This window comes from Macaca nemestrina, chromosome 19, assembly GCF_043159975.1.
Source record: "Macaca nemestrina isolate mMacNem1 chromosome 19, mMacNem.hap1, whole genome shotgun sequence".
NCBI lineage: Eukaryota > Metazoa > Chordata > Mammalia > Primates > Cercopithecidae > Macaca > Macaca nemestrina.
The window spans coordinates 69,365,636-69,378,488 of NC_092143.1; the positions used below are offsets into that span (position 1 = coordinate 69,365,636).

The 12,853-nt window shown below is 37.2% G+C and overlaps 1 protein-coding gene across 9 annotated transcripts in view; it reads left to right on the plus strand.

The window, feature by feature from the left end:
• Window positions 1–12,853, plus strand: part of LOC105464895 (uncharacterized) — a 488,640-nt gene that overhangs the window by 353,381 nt on the left and 122,406 nt on the right. For 7 of the 9 annotated variants that reach the window (XM_071085555.1, XM_071085556.1, XM_071085554.1 and 4 more), the window contains exon 1: window positions 314–11,442. The exons of the other annotated variants lie outside the window; for them this stretch is intronic. In XM_071085555.1, the coding sequence (XP_070941656.1) occupies window positions 11,393–11,442 (50 nt within the window). In that variant the 5' untranslated portion in view covers window positions 314–11,392. Of the gene's footprint in view, window positions 1–313; window positions 11,443–12,853 lie in introns of those variants that run through there. 9 annotated transcript variants of the gene reach the window in all.

Here is a 12,853-nt window from a genome sequence, read left to right on the forward strand (position 1 = left end):
GTAATGCATTTTAATATTAGAAAGTCTATTCAATGAGTGAAAGAAAAATTTTAAAAGATGTGACAACATATAACATATACTTCTAAAAAAGCAAAACTCTTCGGAGACTTGGATTAAATTGGTTCTTCCTCACGGTCAGCAATATTTATTCAAAACCTGTGTTTGCAAATGAACTGAATAAGGACCACTGTTGAAATTTTTTTTTGTTTTGGCCTGTACAGTATTGGGAAAATGATTTGTTATAGATATTTTATAATTGGGAGATTTCATGTAAAATCAGATATTGTCTCTTATATGCCAAAAAAAAAAAAAAAAAAGAGAGGGTTAGGATGTTAACAGTAAGCTCACATTTCTTAGGACATAATAGGCTTAAGCTGAGTATCTGCTGTGCAGTTCACACTAGAAGGAGCACTATCCAGTTTGTCAGTCTCCACCAAGCTCTGCTGTCTTATAGCTGGCCCGCTCCATTTATTATTGTTATCTGCGTAACCTCCTGAGGCATACGTATTTATATATGTCTATTCCAATATTAAACTTAGTAACCAACATTATATTTACTGGTGTAATATGTAAAAGGTTATTCTTATTCCTCTTGAGAACAAGTCAAAAATGCCATCTATGACCTTTACAAGGTAACTTTTTGTTATTTTTGTTAGAATCATGTTTTTGGAGACAGGATCTCACTCCTGTTCAGGCTGAGTGCAATGGCACGATCAGGGCTCACTGCAGCCTCCACCTCCTGAGCTCAAGCAATCCTCCTGCCTTAGCTTCCCCAAATAGCTGAGACTACAGGCACACCATCACATTCGACTAATTTTTCTTGAATTTTTAGTAGAGACAAGTTCTCACTATGTTGCTCAGGCTGGTCTCAAACTCTTGAGCTCAAGCGATCTTCCCGCCTCTCCCTCCCAAAGTGCTGGGATTACAGGCGTGAAGCACCACACCTGGCCGGTTAGTTAACTTTTTGAAAGCTGTGGGCAAGAGAAGAGACAAAGAACCCTAAGAAAGGAGGTTTTATTACTGGAAAGAAAAAGGCAAAATACAATATTTTTAGCTGGTATGATTATATACCCTCCTTAGACACACACAGTCAAACCTCCCCCACCAACTATAAGCTTGTTGTAAATAATAGGATAGTTTAACATATTGGCTGATCAGAGATGTTTATCATATCTCTGAAATTAGTAACCATTTTTCTTATATTCTAGCAATCTCTGATTAAACAATACAATGACAGGATGATTGTATTTACAATAGCAACAAAATTTTTAAAATACAATGAATGTGCAGGAACAATATGAAAAAGCTATAAAAGTTTATTGAGAGATATAAAAGAATACTTGGACAAATGGATATACATATCAAGTTCCTAAAAATTATAAAAATGTCAATTCTTTCCATTTTAATTTATGATTTTAATGTAATCCCAATAAAAATTCTAAAGAATTGTTCTCTAGAATAAAATTTTAAATGAAGTGCATCTGGGAGTGTAAACAAGTAAGAATAGAGAAAAATCCTGAAAAAGCTGTTTAAAGTGGGAGAATCTTAAAAGTGTTTGGAACCTTTTCCTTAATAATTTCATTTCTAGCAATGTATTTTAATAAAACAATAAGAAATATAAATAAAAGTTTATTTGTAAGATGCTCATTACTACAATAGTAATAATGTTGAAAAATTAGATTCTTTAAAAACATCCACCACAATGTGGAAATGGTTAAACTATGGTTTGTCCATATGAGAGACTATTAGGCATTTATTAAATGTCATGCTTGTGAAGGATTTTTAAATGACATGGGATAAAGCTCATGATGTAATGCTATGTGAAAAAAAGAATATATAAAATTCTATGTTCAGCATGATTCCAGTCTAAAAATTCTTAAGGTGGTGGAATTACAGGTGATGGTTATTTTCAATGTTTTGCATATTTCTGAAGTTTATAAAATGAGAATGCATTTTATAATTAGAAAATAATATAAGTTTTGTCTTTTTGAGAAAAACATAGTTCTTACCAAGAAATGGCTTTAGTAGTGGGGTGATAATTTTGGACAAAGTCACAAACCACATTTCAGTAGAGGCTGCCTATATTCGCTTTTCCCTCTCCTTACGACCTTTTCTGTTGGTAGGCAATTTGTGTAACAGCTATTTAAGGAAGATAAGCGTTAACCCATATTAGTTTTCATCAAACAGGGCCTTTCCTTTATTAGGCCAAATAAGAAAGTACTGTTTACATGTAATGCAAATCCCCTTGTCAATACATCTCCATATTCCTGTATGTAAGCTCCAACTTTTGTATTTTTAATAAGATCTTATCTCCCTCATAGTCTAGCAACTGCCGGATCATTTAGAGACCATCCTGTAGTGTTTATGACAGCACAGTTGGTTGCCATGGAAAGAACTGAGCTGTCCCCAATCCCTTAACAAATATGGGTTTGAAGCTGTTGATTTGGCCAAATTCAGAGCCTCTGTGAACCCTGGGAGGTCTGAGTTTCTAATTTTCTTAAACTGATGGACGTTTATTTATTGTTGACAATATAAAACTCTGTTTTGTTTCTTGTTTCTTTCATTTTATTAATGAAAAAATTTTTTTAAGACTGAAAATTCTGCTTATATACCATGCTATTCTGTCACAATAAGTTCAGTGTGTTTTAAAACCTATATGTATGGCTTGTTACATATACATACATACATACATATAAAAATATAGTTGTATTTTTCATAAGATTTTATAAAAATCACATATATGTACATCTACATACATATATTTCTCCATAAAATAAAAACAGGAAAACATAAAAATATTATACAATCTACTGGGAATATCAGTAAAATTCTTTATTTTGATAATTTCATGAAAGTGGAAAGGATCATATGTAGCGAGACTCCATAATTTATTGTTTGAACTTGGACATTATTGAGACTGGAAGTCACTAATAATAATTAAGCAGGATTGATGTGTAAACCCAAACCGTTTTGAACAGAGTGGGATTCTGGGTCACCCTAATCAGAAGATGTCATATATGGGATGTGTTACGGGTTGGATTGTGTCATCCCAAAATTCGTATGTTGAAGTCCTAACGGCCAGGACCTCAGAATGTGAACTGATTTGGAAATAGGATTGTTGCAGATGTAATCAGTTAAGAAGAGGTCATACTGAAGTAGGTTGGACCCCTAATCCAATATGACTGGTGTCCTTATCAAAAAGGGAAACTTACCCATGCACACAGGAAGAAGGCTGTGTGAAGATGAAGGCAGAGATCAGAGTGATGCAGCAGAAGTCAAGAAACACCAAAGATTGCCAGCAAACCACTAGAAGCCAGGAGAGGGTCAGGGAACAGATCCTCCCTTGCTGCTCTGAGAAGAAAGTAACCTGAGGATACCTTGGTTTCAGACTTCTGTCCTCCAGAACCATGAGCCATTACATTTCTGTTTGGAATACACAGTTTGTGGTACTTCGTTGAGGCAGTCCTAGCAAACTGATTCAGGATGCTCAACAGCTTGCCACTGAATATCCCTCTAGCCAACACCAACAAGTGTTCAAGACTTCCTCTTTCAAGATGGCCAAATAACAACTTTTCATTTTTTGTGCAAAGTTATCGACCAACAGCAACCACAGCAAGAAACATGCATACACTCCATTTCTAATGGTACCCAGAACCTCTGTAGTCCTGAGCCATAGAACAAAGAAGATAGAGAGACAGGAGCACAAACTGTCTGCAGAGGGCTACACTTAGTAGATGAGGCCATTCACTCCACAGAACCTAGGGAAAGTCTGGGGAATAGGGCACCAGATTCTGGCAAAAGTTGGAGGGATGGATGCTAAAAATTAGGGGTCCCTTAAAAGTTCATATAGAACTACAGACCCCAGAATTCTTTCCATCAATTGATGCAGTCAGCTGAATGCACCCACCCCACCCTCAACATGAGACAGGAGTTTAGGCCCTGAAGAGATTGAATCAGAAAGCTCTGAATTTGTGGCCAGTTGGCACAAAGCAGGTAGAGATGGGCTGAGGGAAAGGAAAGCTAGGAATGAAGAGCACATCCACACCTAGTCCTCTTTCCCACCATCTCAGAACGTGGCCAGGCCTTCACCCACAGCTAAGACCTTGGACTAGCCTTCTTTGGGTACTCTGAACCACGTAGAGGAGGGATGTGAAGGTACAGTTGCATGGGAGTACCTGACCACAATGCAGTGATGCCCGGTCATTCCACAGCAAGGCACTGCTTCCCACAGAGGTCTCAGTCAGGTGTTCAGTGCCTCATTCTTAAATAGAATTGGACAGCTAGCAACAAATGGCATTGAGGGAAGCCTGTACCAGGAAAGACAGTGTCCAAAATACACAGGAAAGCAAAGGAGCTTGGAGGAGACAGACATTGCAAGGGGAGAAGAAATCTTCTTAAAAGCAAACTCGAATACTCTCAGAGACATGGTATCCATGAAACAGATGAGGGAGATATAAAAAGAACAAGAGTTCTTGTCGATTAAAAATATGATAGCAGAAATAAAATATTCCATTAAAAGGTCTAGAGACCAAGTGAAGGAACTCTTCCAGAAAGTAGAATCAAAACACAGAGATGAAAAACAAGGGAAAAGATGAGAAAATTGAAGAATCAATCCAATACCGTACTAATGAGCATTATGGAAAGAAACAAAGAAAATAGGTGCAAGTTATCTCTATATATGTATTTTTAAATAACTGAGCAACAGGAGCTTTCCAAGTGTCAAACCAGTGAATTAAGAAAAGACTCATGCTATGGCACATCATTCTGAAACTTGGAATACAGGGGATAAAATAATATTCTAAACATTTCCAAAGATAGAGTAAAGCGTCATCTGCAAAACATCAGGAATAAGAGGGCAGTGACCTTTCCATTTGCACCACCGAAAGCTGGAAGACAATGAGCAATGACTTCATGTTCTCAATAAAAATAATATTTTAACTTAAATTTGATACCCAGTGAAACTATCAATCAACTATGAGGGTTGAATAAAGGTATTTTCAGATATGGAAAGTCTCAGAAAAAGTTACGTCCCATGCATTCTTTTCTCAGGAAGCTCTCAAAGGATGCTACACCAGTATAAGGGAGTATGCCAAGAAAAGAGAAGATGTGGAATCTTGGAAAGAATGGATCTAATACCGCGGAGGTACAAAGGGAAATACCAGGACAATAGCTGTGCAGGAGACCTAGTGAGCAGCCAGGCAAACTGAAGCAGGTGGATGAAGGATGACTCCAGAGAAACAAAATGAAACTGACAGAGCAATTTCTAGATTTGACTCTGGGAAATTGTATTGAGAGGCACTTTACAAAACTGTTGCGGTGTGTGAAAAGATTTGGCAGGAGTGTAAAAAAAAAAAAAAAACCAGACCCCTAAGTGAATGAGAATACGAGGCAACTATTAACTCCAAGAAAAATAAAAAGCTTTGCAAGAAAAATAAAATCATAAAACATGACTTTGCTGGAAAGCCCAGCAATGTAGTAAACAACATGTTCATAGTCATAATAATGAATGCTGATAATGGAGTGAACAAAAAATTGAGGTAGTAGAAAGGAAAGGAAAAGGGGTATGTAGAACTGAAATGTTGTTCACCATAACAGATAATGTCTAAATGGATAAATCAAGAAATGTAAGTATGTTCATTAGAAATACAGAAGTAAATATCAAAAGAAACAGCTAAAAAAGTTGAAAGTGGTTGCCTTCAGGGTTTTAGAGAGAGAGAGAGAGAGAAACAGTGTCTCTCTGTGTGTGTGTGTGCACGTGCGTGTGTGTAAAGGAGAGGGAGAATGGAGTAGCTGCTGTTTTTAATGAAAAGCTTCTTAGCACCATTCCCTGTTTCTAAGGGCATTGCATTTAAATAGCAGCCACAGCCTAATAGTAATTTTGTATGCAGTAAATGTTTTAACATTCTCCTTTAAATTATGAATAATGGTAATCTCTTTCATGAACAATAAATGAACTCATACATAACCGTAAGCTATAAGAATGTTTTCCTTATTTCACTTCTTTCTCAATGGAAATTATAAAGTTGGTAATAGAAACTCTTTCCAGGAGCATCATAATTACTAAACTTGGAAATTCAGGTACTCAACTACAATCAGCTGAGTGTCACACGTGCCATAACTTTATGAGTTTGATTGTGGTCATGCAAAGATAATCAGGGATATAATGCTGATGCTTTCATTTACTAGCTGAGTGACAATGGTCAAGTAGGTCACTGCAGGCTTTTCATCCTCCATATGCATATGTATTAAAGGAGTGAGAATACCAGCTATGGCAAATAGTTTCTTTACATACACCAACTTCAGTGAATGGTAGAGGCTAGCCAAGCTCTGTTTTAAGAAGAATTATGAGAATGTATATGTCTGGGTTCAATTAGAAATTGCTGAGATTGATTAGTTATGTCTGGAAATTGATTAGTTATGTCTGCCTTAAACAGTAACTAGGAAAGTGCCTATCCTGACTCCATGTATTTGTCGAGCCTAGATTAGATTGTCTGGAAGATTAACTTCAGGCTCAACATTATTCTATTCCAGTCTATGATTTTTATTTTCTACTTTGAATGAGTCAATAAGACTTACCATTCTTTTCTTTTTTTCTTCACAGTGCATTTATTAGATTATAGATCTAATTTATTAGATCTATGGATCTTAAGAAAAATGTATATAGTACTTTTAGCCACTTAAACAAAGAAAAGTTGTGTCAAATAGCGTTTTTTAATGAACCAAACCTGCTAACTTTGTGAAACATTATGCAATGAATGTTTGCTATATAGACCAAATTTTTTTCTCCATCAACTGTACTGTTTTTAATGAATCCTCTTTTTAAAACATAGATCATATGTAGTTGAAGAAATCAAGTCTACTACAAGGGGAAAAATGTTAGTTATTGCACACATCTCTCAACAGGCAGACTTGCTTGATCTGGGATGAGCTGTTGACTTTAACTATCACAAACGGAATTTCCTGATAGTCCTCTGAAATAGGCTTTCATAAAATTTGGTCATTTTCCTTTTCTTTTCTTTGCAATCATGACAACCTGTGAAACTGAGAAACTGGCCCATTTGAGGTCATTCTGGGAGAAAAACCATTTTGAGATGAAGCTAGGTTCTTCTGACTCTGATATCTTGCTCCAGGCTTTGTTCTAAGGTGATGCATGTGACCGCCTTCATGCTGGCCATCTCCAATAAGCCAGAGCCAGCAACTCTAGCCCTGTAGACATTTCTTTCCAGGAATAGATCTGTTTTGCCTAGTAATGTTAAGCTGAGTATATACATGTCCATTAATAAAATGTGAAAACAGAAAACAAAGGTTCTGACACATGACCTATATCTTCCGCTTTGCCAATATATATATACTTTAAAATTGCAATATATGGTATTTAACTTTCACTATCAAAATGTAGAAGAAAAGGACAAGAATTGATGCAAAAACAATAATTCAAACATCTAAGTACAAGGTACAGAGCCTTCTTTGAACATTTCAGCTGCTATCAATTATTGCTAATTGAGCTCTGGTTTTCCTTATCAAGTCTGAATCTGTTTCTAGAGGGAGAAGCTCTCCAGTGGTGCTTTGTAAGTTTACAGTGGCAATGTGGGCTGAACTGGAACACTTGCCATATTATTCTGCTTTTGCCACATAGGTGTTAATGGTGTTTAAAAATAGTCACTATTCGAATTATTCCAGCTAGCATTTTATCTGTTTTTCTGACTGATAATTCTTAGGGAAAACATAGTCCTTTTACCTTCAGTAGTGGCTGCCCAGTACTTTTTGAACACCCTTTCTATATGCAGGAAATCATCTTCCTTACGTGCCCCACATCCCTTAGGGAGAAAATAGGGAACTTCCTTCCCAGCCACCTTGTAGCTGGACACAGGCATGTGACCCACACCCCACCAATCACTGTACTTAAATGTGACTGGTGTTACTATTTGAAGGAGGGCCTCTGTGGAATCAATTTGGCTGTTGAGGTGATATTCTAGGCATCCAGGATGCCAGGACTGGAAAGCTGGGCTTCTGGATAGAAGTGGCTGGATGGTTGTTTGGTGCAGTTATGTCCTGGCAGCTGAGCAAACAGGAGCCCCCACTGCTTGGCACTGGCATAACCTTTGGTGTTTTCCTCCTCGGATCAGTTTTGGACATGGTTTTGGACATTGTTTCTGGAAGCCTCAAGCCTGGTTCTCCAGACATTTAGCAATTCCACGAGAGATGCAATATTTTTTCAATGAACTCTTTTTGGGCTTGGTCTTTTGAATTAGAATTAGTTCAATTTTTTGAAATTAAGAACCTTGGCTAATACGTTATTCTTCCAGGAGAATGTTCTTTCTATATATAAGATTTTTGCCAGGAACTTTTGCATCTTCCTCTGGAATAATCACAGAAGCATATCATATTCCTCTGGAATGATTAAGAAAAATCATGACATGAACTTGCTATGTGGAATCTAGAAAAGTCGAATTCATGGAAGCAGAGAGCAGAAAGGTAGTTACTGGGAGCAGAAGTGGAGGGGAACTGAAGAAATGTGGCCCAAAGGACACAAAGTTGCAGTTATGCAGGATGGATACTGCTAGAGATTTAATGTACAGCCTGGTGACTATGGTTGATAATACTGTATTGCATACTTGCAATTGGCAAAGGGAGTGAATCTTCAAATGTTCTCCCTTCCCAAACCACACATATATATGCAGTAACTAAGTGAAGGAATGAATATGTTAATTAGCTTGACTGTAGAATCAGTTCACTGTGTAGTAAATAAAATTAATAAAAAAGGAAAAATAATGACGTTGTAGATTGCATTTGATTTTTCCTATGCATGACTTGGAAATTTAGCATATATTTATTGAGTACCTACCACATGTGACCCTGTGCTGATGCTAGAATGCCATGGGAGGTGGTAGAGAATATAAAGGTAAGTAAACCAAAGTTCATAGCTTTAATTTAAAATAGCTCTGCGTAAAATTATTAAATTACTCTTTAATTACTCCAACAATTCCCAGCAGTCCTTTTTAAACAAATATAGCCTCAAGCCTCTTGCAGAGATGCTTTTACTACATATTTATATTTATTTTTATTGTGCATTTAAAAAATATTTTTCCCAAGTATCTACTGACGGATGAGTGGACAAACAAAACAAAGTGTAATATACACACACACACACATATACACAGACACACACACAGGAATATTATTTAGCTTTTAAAATGAAGGAAATTCTGACACGCTGCAACATGGATTAACCTTGAAAATATGCTAAGTGAAACATGCCAGTAACAAGTGGGCAAATAGTGTTTGATTCCACTTATATGAGGCACCTACAGTGGTCAAATTCGTAAAGGCAAAAAGTAGAATAGTAGTTGCCAGGGGCTGAGGGCTGGGGAGAATGAGAAATTATTAGGTAGTGGAGACAGAGTTTGTTCGGGAAGATTATTTAAAGTTCTGAAAATAGATACTGGGGATAGTTGCTCAATTATGTGAATGTACTTAATGCCACAAAATTGTGCACTTAAAACAGTTAAAATGGGCCAGGCGCAGTGGCTCATGCCTGTAATCCCAGTACTTTGGAAGGCCAAGGTGGGCGGCCTTCATGAGGTCAGGAGTTCAAGACCAGCCTGGCCAATATGGTAAAACCCCATCTCTACCATAAAATGCAAAAATTAGCTGGGCGTAGTGGCGCGTACCTGTAGTCCCAGCTACTTGGGAGGCTGAGGCAGGAAAATTGCTGGAACCCAGGAGGTGGAATTTGCAGTGAGCTGAGATAGCGCCACTGCACTCCAGCCTGGGTGACAGGGTGAGACTCTGGAAAAAAAAAAAAAAATTAAAATGGCAAATTTTATGTACTTATTTCTTACTACAAGAAAAATGCTTTTTAACCAAACAGAATATAAACCTCTATGAACAGGGTTAGGGAACTGATTTTCTCCTAATCACTAAGAAAATTCCACGTGAGAGGCAAGGGCCTAGGAGTTGGAGAGCTGGGCTCCTGTTTGGTGCCAGCTCTTTGGTTAGTTAGCTATGTGAACTCTGCTCAACCTTGCCAAGCCTCAGTTTCTTCATCTTTCAAATGGATAAGATTGTGGAGGGGCACCGTATCTCTACAGTGCTCTGATTTCCATTTAACTACAGATTTAGAACCAAGGTCAACCTTGGCTTCAAATACTCAACTCCTTTGCTGACAAATAAACAGATCTTCAGGAAACTGTATTTGTCTTCTGGTGAAATGGTTTCTCAGTAGGTTCTCACAGAGCAAATCTAAGCACCAACAATGTAGGGTTTTGAGAATGCAGAGTATTTCCTGAACTCATAATCCTTGCCTCCTTGAAACTGTCTATGATGTAGGAATTCAGTTCCCATCCAGATTTACAGATGTAAATCTTCAGTTACCTAATAAAATGGAGAGAAGAAAATCATGTGATTATATTTTGAATCCAGTAATACTAATGAATTCAAAGCCAGACTTCATTTTAGAGGGTTTTTGTAAAAAGTTATATTTTCCAGTCTAATGCTTCGTGTTGAGTCTTGAAAACTTAAGGTAATGCAAACCATATCATTTCCACCTCTAAAAATTCTATCAGAGTCTCTAAGAATCTACATTTAAGCGCTTTACACAACAGTGAACATGGAAACAATATTTATTGTCCACAACTTGCCTAGGTACATCAAATTATTCAACACAGAACTGGCATTCTACTGGCAAGTGCCTGGTTACCAGCTAAATAGTTGGGTATATATCCAGTAAACCTGCAGATAGAGAAAGCTTTTAAGACCAGTCTGGATGTGAACAATCTCTGGGAATCAATTGCCTCGAACTATCTCAATGGTAGGAGAAATCTGCCTTAAGGAAATGTGCATTGTTCTTGAAAATGCGAGACACCAGTAGGAAACACAAACACAGACTCAAAAGAAGCAGGGAACAGCAGACTGAATAAACAGTGCATGAACACCCATTTTCCTAGGAAATATGTGTCCAAGACTGAAGAGTTGTGTTGCAGTCTTATCTGTCATTTACGTCTTAAAGATAGGTGAGCCTTGGATAATATCGTGCTTGTGCCCCACAGGAGGCTGCCAACTATTATCATAGATCATCCACTAGAGGGTGACAACCACATATGCTTAGGGATGGATGACTGTAGACACAGTGCACATTCCACCGTCCTGAGAAGAGTTTCTTGAAGCTCATCCGCCTAAGTGGTTGGACTTTCACTTCTGGAGTCGCCCACAAAAAGGAGAGAGGGAAACTATACATCTTTCCCATACTTGTGGCCTAGGTTGTCTCTCCTTTTCAGACTTAGTTAAGAAAAAATTAAATGTATATAGTAATTTTTTTTTTTTTTTAAGTAGAAGGAACACCTCCTATTACATTAAATAGGAGGTGAGTATCTCTAACAGTTGGGAGAAGGACATGCTGAGATTTTTTTCCTATTACTATTATGGATCTTTGGGACAGTTTCAGTAAGTACTTTCAGGGGGTACTTGGTTTTTCCAACTGTAAAATGTGGGCTATTCATTACAAATCTTAGAGCAAAATTCTGATAGCAAAGTAGGTAGAGGAATATAGAACCTTTTATTAGAAGGTTTTGTGTCTTTGTAGGATAATTATTACAAGTAGTATCAATATATACCAACTAATATGCATGAGATAAGATGGCGGGTCTGAGGCTTGGTTGGGATGTGGGTCTGGAATCTTGGATTATGGACATAAGAAATATTGTGAACACTTAATGAACACCCAGGCAGCAGGCTCAAGCCCAAGCACACACCACAGGAGCTTTCAAATAGTTTGGATGTATTCTAATTTGTGTTTCTCCACAGCTACTTTTGTGGGCAGTCATTTAGGCAGCCCTTCATAGACCTCTGGGTCTTTAACTTTCCACAAAAATGTTTCAACTTTAGGAAGACATTTTGGGAAACCAGAATGTTTCCGTTACTGTATGGTTAAACCTTTTGTGCACTACTTAGACAAATATACTGAGTAGTCTTTTTTTTTTTTTTTTTTAAGAGACAGTAGCTTTTGTAACAGGCTTGAACATAAGCTCCTGTGAGCTATGTACATAGTAAGTCCTCTGTAGTTGTTGGATACATAATCCATAGTTAGTATAAAATTATCATAATTTTAAATAAGACAAGCCATAGTTCTATGAGTGATATAATTTTAAATGAGACAAGCCATCGTTCTTTGAGTGATATGTTTGAGTGATGCTTCTTGATACTTCTTTCAGTTTAAACATAGAAATCATGATCACACCACTGCACTCCAGCCTGGGTAGCAGAGCGAGACTCTGTCTCAAAAAAATAAAAATTAAAACTAAAATAAACATAGAAACCAGATTTTCTTTGGTTTCCTCTCTCGGTGACTTTGGCTGGTTCTCTTTTGCATGTTCGTTGATGCTTCTCCTTGCCTTTGTGTTTAGTGTTTTTAGCAGGCGGTGTTTATAATAGACTAAAACTTTGGGAGCCAGACAGACCTGGGTTCAGTGGGTTTACATTTCTGGGTTTTATAAGGATTACAAGCAAACATATGTACAGTGCCTGGCACAAAATATATAAACAAAATGTTGTTTGTTAGTTATTAGTACTGGCTGTACTAGCTGTATTAATAATAATAATGATACTATATATAATATACATTTGTATATATAATAATATATATTTGTATATTTTATATATCTATAAAATGATAATATTGGAAAGCTAGAGGGTGCAGTGAAGAGATGGCAGGGTAAGTGTGGTATAAGTCTGAATTTGGCCATCTGGTTATTTGCAAGTTCTCTTCCAGCAAATATTTGTTGTGTACCTTCCATAAGCAGCATTGTTCTAGGCACTAGGGACCAAGTGAAAAACCAGACCAAGTCCCTGTCCTAGG